This window comes from Gracilinanus agilis, chromosome 1 (assembly GCF_016433145.1).
Source record: "Gracilinanus agilis isolate LMUSP501 chromosome 1, AgileGrace, whole genome shotgun sequence".
NCBI classification, from domain to species: domain Eukaryota; kingdom Metazoa; phylum Chordata; class Mammalia; order Didelphimorphia; family Didelphidae; genus Gracilinanus; species Gracilinanus agilis.
In genome coordinates, this window is record NC_058130.1 from 801,052,507 (window position 1) to 801,071,880 (window position 19,374).

At 59.5% G+C, this 19,374-nt stretch overlaps 3 protein-coding genes across 3 annotated transcripts; 1 reads left to right on the forward strand and 2 right to left on the reverse strand.

Moving 5' to 3' along the window:
• Window positions 1-1,756: 1,756 nt before the first annotated feature.
• On the reverse strand, window positions 1,757-14,466 carry KIAA0753 (KIAA0753 ortholog). The gene is made up of 9 exons (XM_044656743.1): window positions 14,358-14,466; window positions 13,314-13,884; window positions 12,652-12,758; window positions 9,836-9,898; window positions 9,496-9,711; window positions 4,794-5,001; window positions 2,899-3,107; window positions 2,650-2,691; window positions 1,757-1,861 (listed from the first exon to the last, which is right to left on the reverse strand). Exons 1-9 carry the CDS (start codon window positions 14,382-14,384, stop codon window positions 1,757-1,759), a joined length of 1,548 nt encoding a protein of 515 aa, XP_044512678.1. The 5' UTR covers window positions 14,385-14,466.
• A 290-nt stretch (window positions 14,467-14,756) lies between these two features.
• Window positions 14,757-15,809, forward strand: TXNDC17 (thioredoxin domain containing 17). Its single transcript, XM_044658967.1, has 4 exons — window positions 14,757-14,957; window positions 15,099-15,180; window positions 15,304-15,379; window positions 15,643-15,809. Exons 1-4 carry the CDS (start codon window positions 14,813-14,815, stop codon window positions 15,709-15,711), a joined length of 372 nt encoding a protein of 123 aa, XP_044514902.1. The 5' UTR covers window positions 14,757-14,812; the 3' UTR covers window positions 15,712-15,809.
• A 60-nt stretch (window positions 15,810-15,869) lies between these two features.
• Window positions 15,870-17,788, reverse strand: MED31 (mediator complex subunit 31). Its single transcript, XM_044658966.1, has 4 exons — window positions 17,079-17,788; window positions 16,868-16,945; window positions 16,502-16,598; window positions 15,870-16,129 (listed from the first exon to the last, which is right to left on the reverse strand). The coding sequence occupies exons 1-4, from the start codon at window positions 17,116-17,118 to the stop codon at window positions 15,913-15,915; spliced, it is 432 nt and encodes a 143-aa protein (XP_044514901.1). The 5' UTR covers window positions 17,119-17,788; the 3' UTR covers window positions 15,870-15,912.
• Between the last annotated feature and the right edge of the window lie 1,586 nt (window positions 17,789-19,374).

The window sequence follows — 19,374 nt, forward strand, 5'->3', positions numbered from 1 at the left end:
ACAAGGTGGGAGAGAGAGAGGGAGAAGAGAGGAAAGGACAGACAGACAGAGAGATGGACAGACAGGGACACAAGAAAAGGGCCAGGGCCAGCCAGAGCCAGGCAAATCCATGCGGACGAGGCCCCAGCCAAGGAGCAAAGGAGGGGTTGGGCCGAAGGCCCAGGAGGAGAGGACGGGAGGCCCCCAGGGTCCAAGAGAGAATGCCCGGAGAGCCGAGCCCGGGGTGCCAAGGCAGGCGGGGAGGTCAGGAGGCCGTCCTGAGGGGGCAGCGGGTTCCAGGCACTTCATGGGGAAGGGGAGGAGAGCCTCAGGTGTCTGAAGGCTTCTCGGAGGGAAGGAGCCAGGGGATGAGAAGGGAGATCAGAGGGGATGATGCTGCAGGAGGGGAAGGGAGGCTCAGGGGCGCCGACTCTCTCCACAACAAGGGCTGCCTCCGGGCCGAGGACAAAATGCTGCCACTCGCCGGAGGAAGAGCCACGGAAACCATTCAGACGCTCACGCAGAGCACGCTGGCGAGGATTAGGAAGAGAAGAGCAGCCCGGCAAGGCACCGGGTCGGGGGTGGGAATTCTGTCCAGTGGAGAGCCTTGAACCAGCTCGACAACCGCTAGGCCTTCCCCAAGAGACTGGAGAAAGAGGAAGGAGGCCTCCGGGGGCTGGACTACTGAGAGGCGCCTCCATTAAGAGAACGGATGGGGTAGCTCCATGGCTCCACAGACAGATGGCTAGGCCTGGAGACAGGAGGTCCTGGATTCAAATCTGACCTCAGACCCTTCTGAGCCATGTGATCCCCATCAAGTCCTGTAACCCCTGTTAAGGCCCAGCCCTTCCTGCTCTTCTCCTGAGACTTGTGACTGAGACAAAAAGAGGTTTTGTTGGTTTTTGAAAGAGACACAACATGGCTGAGGAAGCGGCGGGTCGCGCTTGGGGCAGAGAATGATGGGCCGTAAGCCACGGGGTCGATGCCGGGGGAAGCCCTCCTGCCGGCACAGCTCGGCGAGACGAGGGAAGAACGGTTTCTAGGCCGCTTCTAAAGCGAGAGAATCAAACAAGCGGAAATGGAAAACCGACGAGGCCGGCAGCCCAAGAGGGCAAAGTCCTGGCGTGACCCCAGAGGCACCGGGCGTGAGCGGCACGATGGATGGGGGGGCCGCAGCTCCGGCCAGAGCGCGAGAGACGTCTCATGGGCCGGCCCGAATCCATCACCTGTGTGTGTGTTTGCGTCTGTGTGTGTGCCTGTGTGTGTTCGTGTCTGTGTATGTCTGTGTCTGTGTGTGCCTGTTTGAGTGTGTCTGTGTGCCTCTGTGTGTCTCTGTGTGTGTGTGTGTTTGCGTCTGTGTGTGCCTGTTTGAGTGTGTCTCTGTGTGCGTGTGTGTGTCTCTGTGTGTGTGTGCCTGTGTGTGTGTGTGTGTGTTTGCNGTGTGTTTGTGTCTGTGACTGTGTCTGTGTGTGCCTGTGTGTGTGTCTGTGTGTGTGTTTGCGTCTGTGTGTGCCTGTGTGTGTGCGCGCCTGTGTGTGTTTGTGTCTGTGTCTGTGTCTGTGTGTGCCTGTGTGTGTTTGTGTGTGTGTGTGTGTCTCTGTGTGTGCCTGTAAGTCGGTCTGTCCGTGTGTGTATCTGTATCTGTCCACATGTCTGCCTGCAGGTCTGTCTGTATCTGTGCCAGTGTATGCGCGTGCCCGTGTGTCTGTCGGTGGCAGTGCGTGTGTCCATCCCCCTGGTCCAGGGGAGGGCAGGCAGCGCTCTCGGCCCCAGAGATTCACCTTGTTCCCAAGCGTGCGGCCAAGCGTGGCACGTCTGTGTCGTCCCGGGGAAACAAAGGCTCTGCGCCTCGGGCTCGGTCCCGCTGCCGGGTGCCCCTCCGCTAGGGGGCCGTGGGGGCCTCGGGCACCACCTCCGGGGGCTGCAGAGGCTCCCCCTGGCCCGCCCCTACCACGCTCACTTTCCTCCGCCTCGAGCCTCAATGGCGGACCACCCACGTGCAGCTGCCCAGCCCCCACGGCACCCGGAGCAGAGTCCTTCCTGTGGCGGAGGGGACGTGCCCGGCCGGAGGGGGGACGAAAGCCCCTCGGTGACGTCAAAGCGCGACGCTGCAGTCTGGGCAGCAGGCCCATCCCTGGGCTCTCTGGGGAGCCATCTGGAGCCCATCTGGTCTCCCTCATGGCCCAGCAAAGAGGAAAAGGCCCCAGATTTACGGCCAGATTTAGACACAACAAAATCAAAACCTCTTACCTTCCGTCTGAGAATCGAGAAGGCAGAAGGGCCCCAGGGCCAGGCCACGGGGGTTCAGCGACTGCCAAGGGCGCCCAGCTAGGAGGTGTCTGAGGCCAGATTGGAACCCAGGACCTCCCCATTCCAGGCCTGCCTTTCACACCACTGAGCCACGTAGCTGCCCCTTGTGGACAAACAGACGGCAGCCTTTTTTAAAGTGCTGGCAAAGAACTGGAAGCGGAGGGGCGAGGTGAGGCGTGTGCCATAAGGCGTGAGGAAGGGGAGGGAGGCCACGAGTGGCCCAATGCCCGGGGCAGCGGCGAGTGCCCGGCCATTACAAGGGTTTCTCTTCTCTCTTCTTTACGGGGAGGACAGAAAGTAAATGCTCGTCATTTGAAAAAAGTCCCCGAGAGCACCCTGAGGGGGGAGTCTCGGCGGTACCTGGGGACGCATGGTGACGGGGCCACCCGCGGGCGATCGGGGCTGGGGAGAGACGCGAGGAGAGTTCTTGACGCCCCTCAGGCCCCCCCGCTGCCCCCGTCCACAGAGGAGTCTCGGCTGCTCTGAGGGCCTGCGTCGTGGGCAGCTGGGGAGACCCCAAATCCTGGAGGCGTGCTGGGGGGGAAGCCTGGCTTCGGCCCCTTCCGAACGCCCTCGTTCCCCAGGCCCCGAGCGCAGCCTGGCGCATACCTGCTGTGACTTGGTGGCTGGCCCGACGCTGTGCCTCTGCAGGAGCCCGCTGGCGGTCAGCGGCCGCTTCGTCCTCACTCTCGGCACCGGCCTGGGTCTCAGAACGACGTCCTGCTGGGAGGAGGCGCGGTCCTCTTCGGGCTGGCCCTCTGGCCCCTCGCCCGCCAGCTGGCACGGCTGGGGAGCCAGCATGAAAGACACGTGCTCGTCTGCGTCGGGGGGAACGGCCCGGAAGAATGCGATTGGAGGGAGAGTGGGGCATCCCCGGGGCCCTGACTCCCTGCCAGAACCCTCGCCCAGCTCAAGGCCCAGCCAGAACCCTCGCCCAGCTCAAGGCCGCGGATGCTCCAACAAGAGAGCGGATACCAGCGTGAGCACTCCGGAGCCAGGCAGCCGGTGCCTTCCCGCCCCCGGGCCCCCCGGAGCCCAAGGGCAGCCCCAGAGCCTGGGAACCCGGGGCTCAGACCCAGCGGGCTCGGGCCACTCTCCAAGCCGGGTCTGCCATGGGCTGCGATCTGGGCTCCCCTCAGGCTGGCCTCATCAAGGTGGCCCCCTGGTGGCCGGAGGGGGAGGGCAGGAGACTTTGGCACCTGCTGGGAGGCAGGCGGCCTCACACAGACCAGGTATTCGGGGCCTGCAGGCACCCCCAGACCCTGGCGCCCCTTGTCTCGAGCCCCACACACGAGGATGACAAAATACACAAAGAAGGATCTCGAAGCCCACGGCCCCTGACCTCCCCGGCCCCCGGCCCTTTAGAGAGGAGTCCCGACCTCCTCGCCCACAGAGACGTGGCGGCAGGCTGCTCTGGGCTGGAACCCCAAGCCGTGCGCCAAGCTTCAGGGCCCAAGGAGCCCGGGACGGAGCCACGAGGGAAGAAGGATGAGGGGCCGAGCGGGGGAGACACCCAGAGGCATCCCCCAGAGGCTGCACACAACTGCCAGAACTCAATGGCAAAATGAAGGAAAGCAGATCCAAAGAAGCCCAGCGACGCGGGGCCAAGCCAGAGGCAGAGGCAGAGGCCACCCTTGGAACCCTATCCGGGGCCCTCTCTGGGCGGGCCCCCGTGTCTCCTCTCATTCAGTCAAGCTCCCCAAGCCTCGGTGTCCTCAACTGTAAAGCGACACCTCTGAGCCCCCAGAGAGACACCAAAACAGGTTCCTTCCTGTCTGAGTTTGGGCTCAGCAGTCCTGGGCCACCACCCCTTCTCCGGAGCCGATTCTGGCCCGTTCTAGTTCCAGCTCGATCCAGGGGCCTGAGAAGGAGCCCTGCCCAGCAGCCGGCCTTTGGCCTTTGGCCTTTGGGGAGAGGCGCCATCTACCCTCCTGGGTAGGCGGCTCTCTCCTGCCTCTGAGCCCTGGAGCCCCCACTACCATTCGAGGGTCCCCAAACCATCCGGCACCAGTTGCTAGGCCCAAAGAAGTCAAGCCTGGGAAAGGGGAACGCTGACCTTGCTTCCTCTGGCCTCGCTACCGTTCTCTGGAATGGCCTCCCCAGGATGCACACGTAAGCTGTTGGCCTTAGCCCGGGGGCCTCTCTGGCCTGCTTCTGTCTCTTCCCCCTTCCTCTCCCCTAACTTTCCAAAGAACGGGCCCAACGGAAGCTCGGGTCTTTGCTAATGCTCGGTCTCTCGACTTTCCTCACTGGACTTGGGACTCGCCTTCCAGAGAGGAAGAACATGCAGAAAGAAAGCCGGAGAGATTCGTCCCAGGCCCACATGACTGAAGGCAGAAGGGCCAATTCCCTCCAATTCCTAGAGCTCCAAGAGGTGCGGGGGGGTGGGGGGGGGAGGGCAGCCTATAGCAGCGATGCCGCCGCCATCTTGCTGGCCTCCCCACGCCCTCCAGCAGAAGCTCCAGCAGAAGCTCCCGAGAGCAGCCAAAGGGCCGGCTCCTTACCCTCCAGGAGCCTTCTTGCACCAGGCCATCTCCCCTCCTGGGAGAGCTTCTCCTTCGCCACACAGGGCTTCCTTTCTCTCACTGGCGACGCGCTCAACGACCTCTCTAAGGCCACTGGGAAACGCAACGGAGACTGGCTTCGATTTCCAGGAAAGCATTTCTTTACCTTTCCGAGGGACGGTTTCTTATCCAGGAGAGAATCCAGCTCCTGCCGGGAAAATAGAGTTCGTCTTACAAAGGCTCAGGCCCGGAAACGCCTGGCCCCTGTGGCGGCCCCTGGCAAAAGGGTTGCTCGCTTCACCCCCAAATTCCGTGAAATCAAGGAGTAGCTCTAGAACCCCCCCCTTCGATGGTCTACTTGCTACACGGGAATGTCCGTGAGAAAGAGGCCGGGATGGCTCTTCGAGACAAGAACAGACACGGGAATTTCAGCCTCCAAAACGAGCATCTCACAGGAATGATTTGTAGCCAAACCCTGGAAATCCACTTTCGCTAGGTGACTGAAGGACGTCGCCTTTAAAAACACAAGCCCAGGGGCTTCTGGGTGAAGGCGGCTGCAGAGTAGAACAGGGCGCTTAACTCTCCTCACAGCCGACCACCAGCAAACCTCCAAAGGACCCCAAACCAAATCCGGATGAAAGAAGGGACCCCACAATAGGGCACAGCATTGAAGGTACGTGGGATTGGGGCACTTCCACGCTATAAGGGGGAAATAGCTCCCATCAAAACACGAGCGGACCAACCCTCCCCCACCCCACCCACAGTACCAGAATCAGAGGCTGCGCACCAGAGTTGGGGGGGGGGGCCAAAATCTAGGTTCTTGGCAGCTAACTGGGACCACCAGGAGCTGCCCCTGAGAGCAGCTAGACTAGAGACCCCAGGAGGCCGGAGAGCTCAGACCTTGGGTACAGGAGTGAAGCTGAGAGGGGCCTCGGACAGCAGAGGCCTAGCAGACAGTGGAAGCCAGGAGACTTGCAAAGTAGCCTCAGGCAAAAACTGTTCCTTAGCTCTATACCCAGAGAGCCTGCCTGCCTCACTCAGACTTCTGGCTGAGAAAGAAAAACGAGCATAATGATGCCAAGCAAGGCCCAAGAAATAAACAAGAAGACCAAGAAAAAAGCTCTAACACTTGATAACTTCTGCACAGAAAAAACCCAGAAAGCAGAGGACAAACAATTAAAGACATCCAAACCTTCCCCAAAAAAAGGAAAATGGGTCACAAGCTCTTGAAGAGCTCAAATCTGAGATCATGAGAAAGATGGAAGGGATCTGGCAAGAAAATAACAGTTTAAAAGGCAGAATTTCACAATTGGAAAGTGAGCCTCAGAAAGGAAATGAATTGATAAGCAAATTGAAGACCAGAAATGACCAGCTGGAAGCCTAGAAGAGCCAGATACACCAGACTGAAAAGGAAAACCAAGAGATTATAGCCGAAAACCAGTCTTTAAAGCCTAGAATTGGACAAGAAGAATCCAATGATCTCACAAGACAGCAAGAATTAATAAAGCAAAGTCAAAAGACTGACAAAATAGAAGGAAACGTGAAAATATCTCAATGAGAAGATTAATAGATCAAGAAAATAAGTCTAGAAGAGACAACTTGAGAATTTTTGGTCTTCCAGAAAAATCAGAGACAAATAGAAATCTAGATATCATACTACAAGAAATTATCCAACAAAACTGCCCTGACGTCCTTGAACAAGAGGGCAAAATAGACATTGAAAGGATCCACAGATCACCCTCTACACTAAATCCTCAGAAGACAACCCCCAGGAATGTAATAGCCAAATTCAAAAGCTTCCAAGTTAAGGAGAACATATTACAAGAAGCCAGAAGGAGACAATTCAGATATCAAGGAGCACCAATCAGGATCACACAGGATCTGGCAGCCTCCACCTTACAAGACCGTAAGGCTTGGAACATGATATTCAGAAAGGCAAGAGAACTGGGTCCACCAAGGATCACCTGACTATATACTTCCAGGGGAAAGTTTGGGCATTCAACAAAATAGAAGATTTCCAAGTATTTGCACAGAAAAGATCAAGACTAAATGGAAAGTTCAATATCCAACCACAAAAACCAAGAGAAACATGAAAAGATAAATAAGAAACAGAGGGGAAAGAAAGAAAACTCTTATCTTTAAATTGCCTTCTTCAAGGACTTTAATAAGATCAAATTATTTGTATTCCTATATGGAGAAATATTATGTGTAGTTCTAAAAAATTGTACTCACTATTACAGTAATTAGAAAAAATAGTCATAAGGAGAGGTTGGAGTACTAAATGGTCTAAGATGATAAGGTGGGGGGAGGAAAGTGGGGAGGAGGTGAATAGAAGACGGCACCAAGAGAAACTTGAAGGAATAAGAAAAACAGAATATTCTATACCACACAAAGAGGGCACGGGAAGGGGAGGGGATGAGTACTATTATAAGAAAGAGAGGAAGAGAGCTTTTATAGGCAATACTTAAACCTTACTCTCAGTGGAATCCTGAGAGGGAAGAATAGCTAGATCCACTGGGGTATCAAATTCTATCTTACTCTATGGAGAAAGTCAGAAGGGATAAACCAAGGGGAAAAGTGGGGTGGGGAGTTCATAAAGGGAGAGGAAGAGAGGGGGAAGGAAATTCATTAGGCCTAAAACACACACACACACACACACACACACACACACACACACACACACACAACCCCACCGAGAGTTCATGGAGACAGCCACAGGACTAAGAGCTCACCCACCCACTTAGGGAGCTGGGCCCCCTCTCCATGCTCTTGGGTCTGCAGAAGGAAGGCAATGGGCTTCCAGAGCCCCAGGTCAACTGCCCTCCACAGAGCCCTTCCAGAGAGAACTGGGGACCAAAGGCTGGAATCCACGGCCCGGCCTGGGGCTAACCCTGCTTCAGAGCACGACACAGGACTCAGGGGGCTCCAAAGCACCATGGGAAAAAGCCCGATCCTCTCAGATAGACTGTGGAAAAGAGGACAAAAGCTTCTCAGCACACACACACACACCACCCGTGCGCTATAGATACATGCCATACACAGACACGTCCACACCAAGAGTGTCCACCATCCACACCACGGCATGCAGCCTTCAGTCCACTGGGCCACTATGTGGGACAGACACAAAAGAGGAAGGGCAGTGGAGGGGGGTGTCTGAGAGAAGACAGGAGGAAGAAAGGTAGCAGGTCCCAGCTGGAGGACCTGGGCAAGTCAGTGCCTCACCTCTGCCGCTCTTCTGCCATAGAATGGATACTTAGTGCCCATTCTAAGCCAGAAGGGAACGGTTTTCAAAGACGGCAGGGCCGGCGGCTTTAAGTTGTCCAGGACACAGATTCCAATGACTGCAGTGTCTAGTTCCCCACGAGCCCCAGGGCCCTGCAGGCACAAGGGGTGAGGTGGGGAGGGGAGCTGAGGCAGACTTGGAGCAATGGCTTACAAGATGTGGCAATCTCCAGGAAAAGGAAACTGGGCCCCACAGAGGAAGCCAGTGGGAAAAGCCTTCATGGACCAGGCCAAGAAACACTGCAGAATCCATGACGTGTGAAGACATTCAGAGAGAGGCCGGTGGCCTCTAGCATGGAGGTTGTTAAGAGAAACAGATGAGAATGGGGTAGAGGCCAAACCCCAAGGCCTCCACCCTGTGTAAATAGAATTAGCCAGATCCCATTAATAGTCAAAAATCTACTCAACCCAGGCGTGCTAATGATGTCACTCCCACCTCCCTTAGTGGGGAGGGGAGACGAGTTACCCACACGTGACAATAAGTAACAAATCAAGAATAAGGGACGGCCCTTTGGGCAGTCCAAATCAGTGTAGAGACTGCCATTTGTCCATTTGAATTAGAGGTGGACCCACGGGAAGTGACGAAAGACACGATCTCTTTAAGTAAGTGAGTGAACTTCCTGTGGGGGCAGTTGCCATCTCAAACTGGAAGAAGAAGCATCTCCTGAGACCACAGACAGCTTACACTCTGTATTGTCACGTGGGTAAGTTAGGCTGACTTCCTTGGCCTAGCTGGGCCGCTTCCAGACTCTGCCTATCTGGCTGTTGGGCCCTGTGGCTTACAGCTTCATTTATTTAGACTTCTAACCTCCCTTTTCTCTTTATCCCTACTTACCTTCCTGATTGTAAATAAATTCTTCAACCCGATGCTGACTTGGGTCTGATTTAATTACGGAATCAACCTAATTGTTGATTCCTGGCAGCCACATGTTTTTAATATATATCTTAATAACTAAATTTTCCTTCTTACAACCCTAAGAGGAGGTTCCCTCGGCTTATCTGTCCTATGGGCCAAAGTGGCCAGCAGCATGTGCTGGGCAGTGCCAAGAAGAAAGCCCCGCCTGAGGGCTGGGTGCCAGCCAGTCAGGCCTCTGCAGGGAGCATCTCACCCCCATGTCTCCATTTAGACCAGATGCTTCCACACTACATCCCCGTAGCCCTGGGAAACCTTTACCAAACTCAACTGGCACGGCCTTGGCACCACCTTCACAGAGCTGATGTTCTATCAGAAGGGGCATGAACTGGGGCGAATGGACCGAGAGGACAGGCTGGGAGGTTAGGCCTCGAGCTGGGGCATGCTCTGTCTGTCTCTCACTCTCCCTGCTCCCTCCCTTGGTCTCCTCCTCCTTCCATCGCTCTCCCTCTTGTTCTCTTCCTCTCTCTCTCTCTCCCTCTCTCAGACACTTGCCTTCCCCCATACCTCAATTTGCTGAAGGAGCTCCAGGACCACATCAGGGACAGAAGGATCGTTGTCCAGTTTGGCGGAACAAAGGGAAAGCTGCCGAATGAGAGTGCCCAGCTCTCGGTAGCGCTCAGAAACTGCCCGTCCCCGGGAATCCGTGAACTGCTTGACAAAGGTCTGCAGGGCCCTGATGGCTCCACGGTGGGCGGCTGCCAATCGCGACATTGCTCTGGACTGGAGAAAAGGGAGGACAAGATGCTACAGCAACGCAGGTGCCAGCGAGGCCTGCCCACCCCTGGAGCTGGACAGAGGGATGCCAGGCAGAGAAGGGGATGGCTTGGCCAGCCCCAGGGCTTACCTTCTTCGTGTGCTTAATTTCATGCGGGCCCAATTTATCCAGCTCCTCCTGGATTTCTTTCACCTGTTCACGGGAAGAGAAACAAGCTGAGGAGGGTCAATAGACCCAGAGCCGGCTGAGAACAGGGAACAAGAGAGGGAGGGCCTCAGGCAACAGCGGCAGGGCAGGGTGATGGGGAGAGCCAAGGAGAGTGGCAAGGGGGTCTTCAATGGAGCCTGTGTAGCTGCCACTGCCACCCCACCGCCTCCAAGTCAGCAGCCATGGACAAAGAAAGTGGGGGCAGAAGCCTCTCTTACAGATCAAGAAACTGAGCTGCCGGGCAGCTGGGTAGCTCAGTGGATTGAGAGTCAGGCCTAGAGACGGGAGGTCCTGGGTTCAAATCCGGCCTCAGACACTTCCCAGCTGTGTGACCCTGGCCAAGTCACTTGACCCCCACGGCCCACCCTTACCACTCTTCCACCAAGGAACCAATACACAGAAGTTAAGGGTTTAAAAAAGAATGAAAGAAAAAAAGAAACTGAGCTGCCCCAACTTCAAGCTCCAGGGAGAGCTGAGTGTGGATGATAGGCTTCCAGCCAACTGGACAATCCGTAGTCCTCTTCAGGGCCTCAGCTCAGGCCCTTTGGGGTCTCTCCGCCTCTCGCCAGCACCCCCAAAATTCACTAAAAGGTCCTTCGTGAGGTCAGCTTTTTCCTTTTAACTCCGCCTTGAGAGCTGGGTTCCCCAGAAGTCCCCTGCCTATAGTGACACCTTCATGGCCGCAGCCCAGAGGTGGGTTCCCAGGTTTTAGTGGGGGTTCTGGGTTCACTGCAGACCGACTAGGTCCCTGGAAGATCCCGATGCCAAGCTTTTGCCCAGCTTCTCAGAGAAAGTCTGCATTCCCCCTCTTCAGTTTTCTTCACACTAGCTATACAGCTTTCAAACAAGACAGGGGCTGCTTGGTGGCTTGCAGGAGAGAGCCAGGCCTAGAGATGGGAGGGTCTGGCTTGGCCTCGGACCTTTCCTAGGCAAGTCACTTAACCCCAACTGCCCAGCCCTACTGCGCTTCTGCCAAAACTTGGTATGGATCCCAAGACTGACGGGAAGGGTTAAAAAAAAAGAACCAGCCGAGACAGTCCAGGAGCCTCTGGGGACTTGAGGCCGACCCCAGACAATGTCCAAGGGAGGGAGGGCTGAAGAGGAGGAGGAGAGCCCCCTTAGCCCTAGCTCTGCCGGCTCCCTTGGCTGCAGCCCCCCAGGGGAGATGAGGACGGTGGGCCAGACCTTCGGCTGCTGGGAGGGCTCCCGCGGGTCATCAATGACACTCGGCCGAGTCTCCCTCAGCCTGTCCCTTCCAGTCTCTCTCGAATGATCCCGTTCCCCGACGTTTAAATGTCACAAACGGACACAAATCCTAAATCAATACGTGCGCTTGCGAGGCTACTCCTTCTGTGCTCTCTTGGGCTGGCAGCTGGTACCAGTCACATCCCCAAAGCCCTGACAACTGGCCCGGCCTTAGCACCACCTTCACAGAGCTGACGTTCCATCAGAAGGGGCACGGACTGGGGCGAATGGACCGAGAGGACAGGCTGGGAGGTTAGGCCTCGAGCTGGGGCATGCTCTGTCTGTCTCTCACTCTCTCTCCCGCTTTCCTCTGAGTAATGCTGGCCGTCACCAACCAAGAAGAACCAATCCATCAGCCTCTAAATGGAGCCGTGGTGAGGGGTGGCCCCCAGGCACCTGACTTGCGGCCCAGCCTTGACCCGAGAGCAGTAAGGATCTCGCCTTGGCCCACAAAGAAAGCAACCACGTCCTTCTGCCAAGGCAGGCTGCCCACGTAAAAGAACAAACTAGGGAATTCTTTCTAAGGAACACCTAGAAGATGAGGCCACCCAACTTAAGTCTCCGGAACGTTGGGCCCCAAAGAAAAGATGGACTCGGACCATCCTCGTCCCCATCCCTTCTGCTGGTGCTCCCACCCAAGTCCAGCCCCTCAGTGCCACCTGCCAGACATCTGCAGGAACCTTCCAATCGCTCTCCTCTCATTCAGGCTGCCCTCCCTCCCCGAACGCATGAGGCCTCAGTCTTTTCCCACTCACAACCCCTGAGCGGATGGATGCCCACTGGCCAGCCTTGAGCAACACAGGCAGCACTCCTCCTTTGCTGTCTCATTTTCCACAAGCTGCTGGCCTCTGTCTTTTTCACCCCTTTGCTCGTGGCACTCCCTGTGCGTGCAATGCCTTTCTGTGCTAGGCACTAGAAAGAGAAACAAAATAGCCTTTTTGTCTAAGGGCAAGAACGGCTAATGTACAAAGGGATGTTGGAGCCAAGGAAGGGTGAAAAGTCACGGTTCGCCCCTAACCTTCCTCTCGGCTCTTTACGCATGGAAACGTCGGCGTCTGCCTACGTCCAGGAAATTCCAGATAAAAAAGAAATTGGAACCCAGAAAAGCTAGAAGCAGAGGACAACCTGGGCTCCTTCAGATCCCCTCCTGGAGGCCCTGGGGCAAGTCACCCTGTGAAATGAAGGGGCTGGACCCCATGGCCTAGAGAGGTGGCACAGGAAATGGGATGACAAAGGCCCAGAGGAGGGAGAGGGGAGGAGGAAGGATGAGGCCCTGGGAGAGCGGGGAAGGAAACCCTTGAATCCAGGAAGAACAGGAGAGGAGACAAGGGGGGAGGAGAAAGGAGGACAGGGGAGTTCCTTGAACAATATCCACAGTCTGGCATTTGGCAAGCTAGCGCACCAAAGGGAGGGGAAGGAAGGGGAGTGGAAAGCTGGCCCCAAGAAGGCCTGGGGCAGTCCTGAGTATCTCTAGGAGCTGGCCCTATCCTTACCTGCTGCTGGAGCCCATAGAGTACACGGGCTGTACGGATAGTCTGTTCTTGCCTGCGCACTCGACTTCGCTCAGCTTTATCTGGTTCTAGATCTTCCTCCAGTCCATCTGAAAGGAAAGGAGATTTTCCCCAGCTGCAAAAGACGTGGGTACCAAGGACTCCAGAATCTTTGGTGAGGCCCCATATTGTGAGGCTGGCATTGGGATTCCGCCCCAGCAGCCCTGCCACCGGCTAACTAGGCCTTCCCTTCCAAGGCGCCCTGAAGTGGTAGCAGGACAACTCCTGTAGGGTCAAGAGCCCCCCTACTATCTTCCTCTCAAACGTTCTTGGAGCTAGCCAAGGTCATGCTCCTGGAAGGGCATCCTGAGGGAAAGAGCCTGGAGATACTTCCTTGAAAGAAATCCTTCTTGGGAGTGGAGAATGAAGAGGCAAGGTCCCCGGGGCCCAACCACCCGGCTCCTTCCCATCACTGGGCCCCAGGCTGCACCTGGCCAGCTGAGGGCTAGGCTTCAGGAGCTCCCCTGGGGAGAGCGACTGACCATCATTCTGACTTCCCCACTCTGACTCTACTCTATGCCAAGGGTTTGGGAGAGACTGTGGGGAATGGAAAAAGAGCTGGCGGGTGGGGGAGCCCCAAGGGGCTGGAACCTGGCTCTCCTCACCTTTGGCGGCCACCTTTTCCATCCTTTGGATACAGGCACTCAGCTCTTTCTGCAGCCGACGGAGCTCGAGCATGCTCCGGGATTCCACGGCCGGTTGGGCACACACCTGAGGGCCCGGGTCCCGTGTGGGTGGTGAATTGGACTGAGAGCACATCTCCGGACAAGGGGCTAGGGGGACTTTGGGCCTGGGAGCAGCCACCTCCACCTGGGAGGAGTGTTGCCTGGCCGGGAAAGGGCCCCGAGGTTTCTTGGTCAGCTCGTTCCTCCTCAGGTTGGACTTGGGGATGCCCCGGGACTGCCCCTGGGGGAAGCGAGGTGCATGGGCCTCCGTCACCAGGCTCTCCAGCTGCTTCCTCCTGACATCTCTTCTGGCCAGGTGCACAGCCACGTTCAGCTTTTCTTCTGATACCACCGAAAAAGGGACTGAGGCCTGGGGATCGGACCCCTCCAGGAGCTCCGGGGCACTGGCTCTGCCTGGGGGCCTCAGCTTCTCAATGATGATGGGACGGGGGCCGGAGTACCTGATGGCCAGGTTGTCTGGGATCGAGGGCACATTCCTGTTGAACTGCAGCTGAGGGCCAGAAGGGGAGATAGAGTCAGGCAGGGAGAGCTGCTTGCCCTTCGGGGAGTGGGGGAGGGCTCCAGGGTCTGGGCGTCCTCGTGTGTGTGTGTGTGTGTGTGTGTGTGTCTGTACACATGGGGGGAGGGTACCTGCCAGCCTGTGTGTGCACGTTGGTGCCTGCCTGTGTGTACCTGGGAGAGGCGATGAGGCCCCTCTATCCTCCCCGTTAAGTCAGGCAGCTTCTGGGCCTCTCCTTGGGCGCCGGGCACACAGTAGGTACTTCCTGCACGCTCAGGGCCCGCTGGAGGCTGCCCGGGGAAGAGTCCCTCAGGGCTGGATCATGAGGGAGGGAAGATGGGGGAGCCTCTTCGGGCCGGGCGTCTCCAGAAGCTCCTCGGGGTCTGTGCCCCGTAGGTCCCTCCCCCAACTCCCTTCCCGCGGGGGGAGGCCAGGGCCCGAGGCCAGTGCACAGGGCGGGGTACCTGTGTATGCAGTTTGCTAGGGCCCATGGCGGATCGGGAAGGCCCGAGCCGGGAAAAGGCACTTTCTTCAGGCCGGCCCGGGCTTTCCCAGAAGGAATCGCCTCCCGCGTCCCCGGCCGCTCCTCGGTGTTCTGCCCCTGTTTCCGGCCGCGCAGCCCATTGCCAGGACGACGGCGCAAGGGTGGCCGGGAAGGCGTTAAAGGGGAGCGGGTGCGGCCGACGGAGGCCGAGAAGGGCCGAACCTCAGGCGGTGGGAGGTTCTTGAGGTGGGCGGGGCCTATCGCGCTCATGCGCAGAGGGCCCCAGCGACTCCCATACCGACTCTTCTGCGGCAGGGGCGGGGCGAGGAGGCTCCCGGAAGAGGCTGTTGCTCCGCCCCCCACGTGGTTGGCCCGGCCCGGCCCAGTCCGGCCCTAGATCGTCCCAGGTTCCCTGCCGAGCCCCGAGCTCCGAGCATGGCTCCCTACGAGGAAGTGCGCGTGTCGGGCTTCGGCGACTTCTGCCGGGCGGTGGAGGAGCGCGGGGGCAAGACCATCTTCGCCTACTTCACGGGCTCCAAGGATGCGGACGGCCGCAGCTGGTGCCCGGACTGCGTGGAGGGTGAGCCAGAGCTGGGGGCCCAAGAAGGGGAACCGGAGGATTAACCGAGCGGGGCGGGGGTGTGAGGGGATTACTGTAGAGGCGGGGCGAGGGGCCTGGCCCCCCCCTCCAGCTGGCCAGTGACAACACCTGCCCCCGCAGCCGAGCCCGTGGTCCTGGAGGCCCTCAAGCACATCGGGGACGACGCGGTGTTCATCTACTGCCAGGTTGGGGAGCGGCCCTAGTAAGTGCTCCACCCCCAACCTGTCCCGCTACCCGGGGGGGGGGGCGGGGGAAGCGGCGATGCGAAGCGGCGGTGCGGGAGCCCCACTCCGGCACTCACGGCTGCGCTCTCTCCGACAACCAGCTGGAAAGATCCCAACAATGAGTTCAAGCAGAAGCTGAACCTGACCGCAGTGCCCACCCTGCTCAAGTACGGGACGGTGAGTGGCCCGCGCCGCCGGGAGGAGCCCATAGAAGGGCCCTAGTGCCGATGTCTGGGGAGGGAGGGATTGAGGACCAGCCCCGCACCCCGCCCCGCCCCTCTTCTCACCCCCTCCGGACAGGGCTGGGTGGAGGAGTGCAACCTCCGCGCGCGTCCTTCCAGAAGCGCCCTCAGGGCTCAATCTTTTAATGATCGACTCACCCTACCAGTTCTGCCCCAGAGAGGGCAGAGCTGGCCCCTAACTCGAGGCCTCCCTTCCAGCCTCAGAAACTGGTGGAGGCCGAGTGTCTGAAAGCCAGCCTGGTGGAGATGCTATTCACTGAGGACTGAAGCCATCCCAGCAGCCCCTGGGGCTGCACTCTAAAGGAATCTCCTGCCTGATCGCTTTGTAGTAATGTTAACAAAAATAATGTTTGGAAAGTTCTGCAGACACAGTGCCTTGTTGGGGGGGGGGGGGGAGGGGACGCACCAATGAGACACTCCCTGGCTTCTCCAGTTGTGACCACACTTTACTTTGAGCAGAGCCCCCCCTCACTTCCCTGCTGACAAGGAGCCGCTGCTGCCCTGCTGGGGCTGGGGCGGCTGCTGCTCTGCCAGGGCCTGCTGCAGCCGCATCCTCTTCCGAGAGTAGTGCTGCCAGTGGAGGATCTGCTGCTCGTCGATGAACTTGGCACACTGGGCATTCACCAGCTCCTTGCGGAAATGCTCGTACTGGAGCAGCTCCAGCATGTGCAGGCACTGCGGGTACCTGGAAGGGTGACAGGCCCGGCGCTGGGGGAGGCCCTCCCTTGAAGGAGGGATCCCACCTCTAGATGGATGGAGGACCAGGGCAGGGGGCCAATGGGGGGGCCGTGGACAGGGGCCCTGCTCCTCCTCCCCTGCCGGAGGTATTGCAGAACAGTGGGCTAGCCATACTCAGCAGCAGCCACGCCTGCCCCTTCCTTCCCTTCAGGGCCTGCTGAAGGCCCCTCCCAGGACCTGGAGTCTCCACTGGTCTGGGCTGGAAACGCTGGCCTATCCGCGGGGGCAGAGGAGGGGGCCGGGACATGCTCCGCCGCCTCTTGGGGTGCCACCCGTCCCAGCCTGGGTGCTGCCCCCTGCCCGCCTCCCAGGGGCTTACTTTAGGTACTTGGCGTAGTCGGGCTCCTTCCAGTAAAGCAGGTACTTCAGATAATTGACGAAGGCCTTATCCTTGAAGTACCCTCTCTGGGCCAGGACTGCAAGGCAAGGAGAGAAGGCGGGGTGTGCCCCCAGAGCCTCTCTCAGGGGCTGGGCAGCACGCGCCCTTCCCCCCCCCCCACGGGGGCACAGGGAGGGAGGGGGCCCCGCTGTACTCCCGGGTCTCCAAACCAGGCTCCGGCAGCAGCCTCCGTTTCCCCTCCCGGCCTCGTTCCGGCCCCAGTAAAGCCCACGCAGAGAGGACGGGAGGCACCCGGTCACCTCTAGCACATTCTCCCCGCCCAGCCGCGCGGCCTCGGGGACTCACAGTTCAGGTAGTTGGGGTTGGCCAAGCACTGCACGAACTCTAACTCCAGCTGGAAGCGCAGCCGGTTCCCGGCATCGTCTGCGAAAGGGAGGCGAGCTCAGCTCTGCTCTGCTCTGCGCGGCGCCGCGCGACAGCCCGCTCCCGCCCCGCCCTCTGCTCCTTGGACGGGGCCGGAGAGCTCCCTCCCTTCCCGCCAGGAACGTGCACTCACCCGAGGTCTCCATGGCGACGGCGACGGCGGCGGCTGCCATGAGCTAGCCCCCGCCTCGCCCCGCCCCGCTCCGGCAGCAGCGTCTGCGACACCCGGACCGAAGACCCTGCCGCCGAGTCCCGCCCCACGCGCCTGCGTGTCGCAGCGCCTTGTGGGAGAGGAAAGGGATGGGGCGGGGCTCCGGAGATCGCCCTCCCTCGGGCTCCCTGGACTCCTCCCCTCCCCGCGCCGCCGGGGGGCGGTCCCAGAGGAAACGTAGGTGAAGTTCCCTGCGAGTGCTCGGAGCTGGGCCCCGCGAAGCGAAGGCGCCTGCGCGGAAGCTGGACCTGCCCAGGCCCTGAGCCTGCTAGTAGAAAGGCTGAGGAGGAGCTGTGCCACCGAAAAGGGGGGGAGAGGGGAGCGGGGCGGAAACTGACGAGGCCCGAGAGCCCATCGAGTAACTCCCTCGCCTGGGGCGGGGCGGGCGCTATCCGGAAACTGGCCCGGCCTGCGCGAGGAGAACCCCCCAGAGGATGGATACAAAGTAAGCTAGGTGATGGGGAGGGGCTCTCTGCACCCCCCCCCCGGGCCATTTCCCACTCCGGCCTCACCCTCCCCCTGGGCCCCGGCTGATTCTTTTTGTGTTTCCAGACCTCCAACTGCCTCTCGGCCATCCCCAGAAGGATGTCCCGGAGCCCTCGGCCGCCGTCCCAAAGGCTTCCTCAAGTTCCCTGCCGCCCCCCAGGCCCCAGACCTGCAGCCCACGGGCTAGCCTAGCCCCAGCACCCCCCTCTGTGAGCTCCTGGAGGTGGGGCTGCGGGGCTCCAGGCCACACCTCGGGGCGGCCCGAGCCCACATTTGTGGATGCGAATGGAGGGAGATGTTGGGCCCCTGTGGAAGCGCTTCCCCAGACCTTCCGCAGGGGCTCCTGGGTGACAGCACCCAGGCCTAGCGGATCCCTCGGGCCTGCCAACCCAAAGGCATTCAGCGGCCCCCAAGGAGACTATAGGAAGGGAGAAAGAGGGATTCGGCCTCCGGATGGCAGAATAAGCCCTCGAGGCCATTTCCTTATTGCTGCAGGCTCATCTCTGACCTTTAGGAGCCCCTCCTGAGGACGCGGGGGCTCTCCATGCCCTTCCCCCCCCCCACCGGAAGAGTCATCTCGGACCGAGCGCGCCTCTAGGAATGAAGGGGCGCGAGAAAAGGCCAAACTCTCTAAGGCGCCTTTGCTCCCACACTTGTCGAGGCTCCCTATTGGCTCTCAGCTGAGTTTCCGCCCCTCCAGAGTACGCCAGGTGGCGCTAGCAGCCTGGTGGGTTTTCCCACTGTATAAAGTCCGTTCTAGGGAGCCCAGCCCTGGGCGGGATCCTGCCTTCGAACTGCTCGGTTCTTGGCCGCCTCGTGAGCCCGGCCATGCTATTCCCCGGTTTCCTGGTTCCCCATGTGGAGGCCGGAGGGTTGCACCCGCTCCTGGCTATCGGTGCTGTGCTTTTTCCGGTTTAACGCCAGCCAAAGCGGCCTTAAGCCACATCCCCAAGCCCAGAAGGCAGCCTCCCGCAGAGGAAGTTCACGGAAGGGTGCTGCGACTAAAACCGGAACAGGCCGGGGCAGCAGGAGCCCGAGCCGAGCAGCTGCGGAGCAACGAGGGGGGAGGGGCAGGCCGGCGGAGCACCTCCGGCTTCTCTTTGGATCGCCCGCGGCCTCTGGCCCCCTCCTCTCTTTTTAGAGATGGGGAAACTGAGGGAGTCACTTGCCCTGGGCCCTCCTGATGAGAGCGAGGCCACGTGGTCTAGGAGTGGGCTCTGCCTTAGCTGCTAGGAACCTGGCCTTCCCCGAGGGTAGGCCCTGGAGGGTGGGATCCTTCCTGCCCTTTGTTTCTCCTTCTGGTTCGGTGGACGGAGCTTTTCTACCCTTTGTTCCGGAGGGAGCCTGCCCTGGGCCTTCCTTCCGGATCTGGCTTCGGGGTGCCCGGGGCCCTGAAAGGCCGAAGAGCAGCAGAAGTGGCTGCACTTGGAGCCTGGGCGGCCAGGGCGGGGGCTGCACTGCGCGGCGAGCCCTGAGGCTCTTCTAGGGGAAGGGGGTAAGGAGGGGGCCGAAGAGGGAGAGCCGGCCTGCCTCCGGGCCTTCGCGCTTCCCTGTCACCGGAGGGGGCCGGTATTTGGAGAGCCTGGACTGCAGCGGCACTAAAGGCCCCGCCACCCCCCCACCACCCCCCGCCAGTAGAGCCGCCCTGGCTGGCGCGTCCTTTCACCGCGGAGGAAGGAGCGGCCCGCCCAGGGTTCCCGCCAACAGAGCGCCCAGCGGCGTCCGAGCTGCG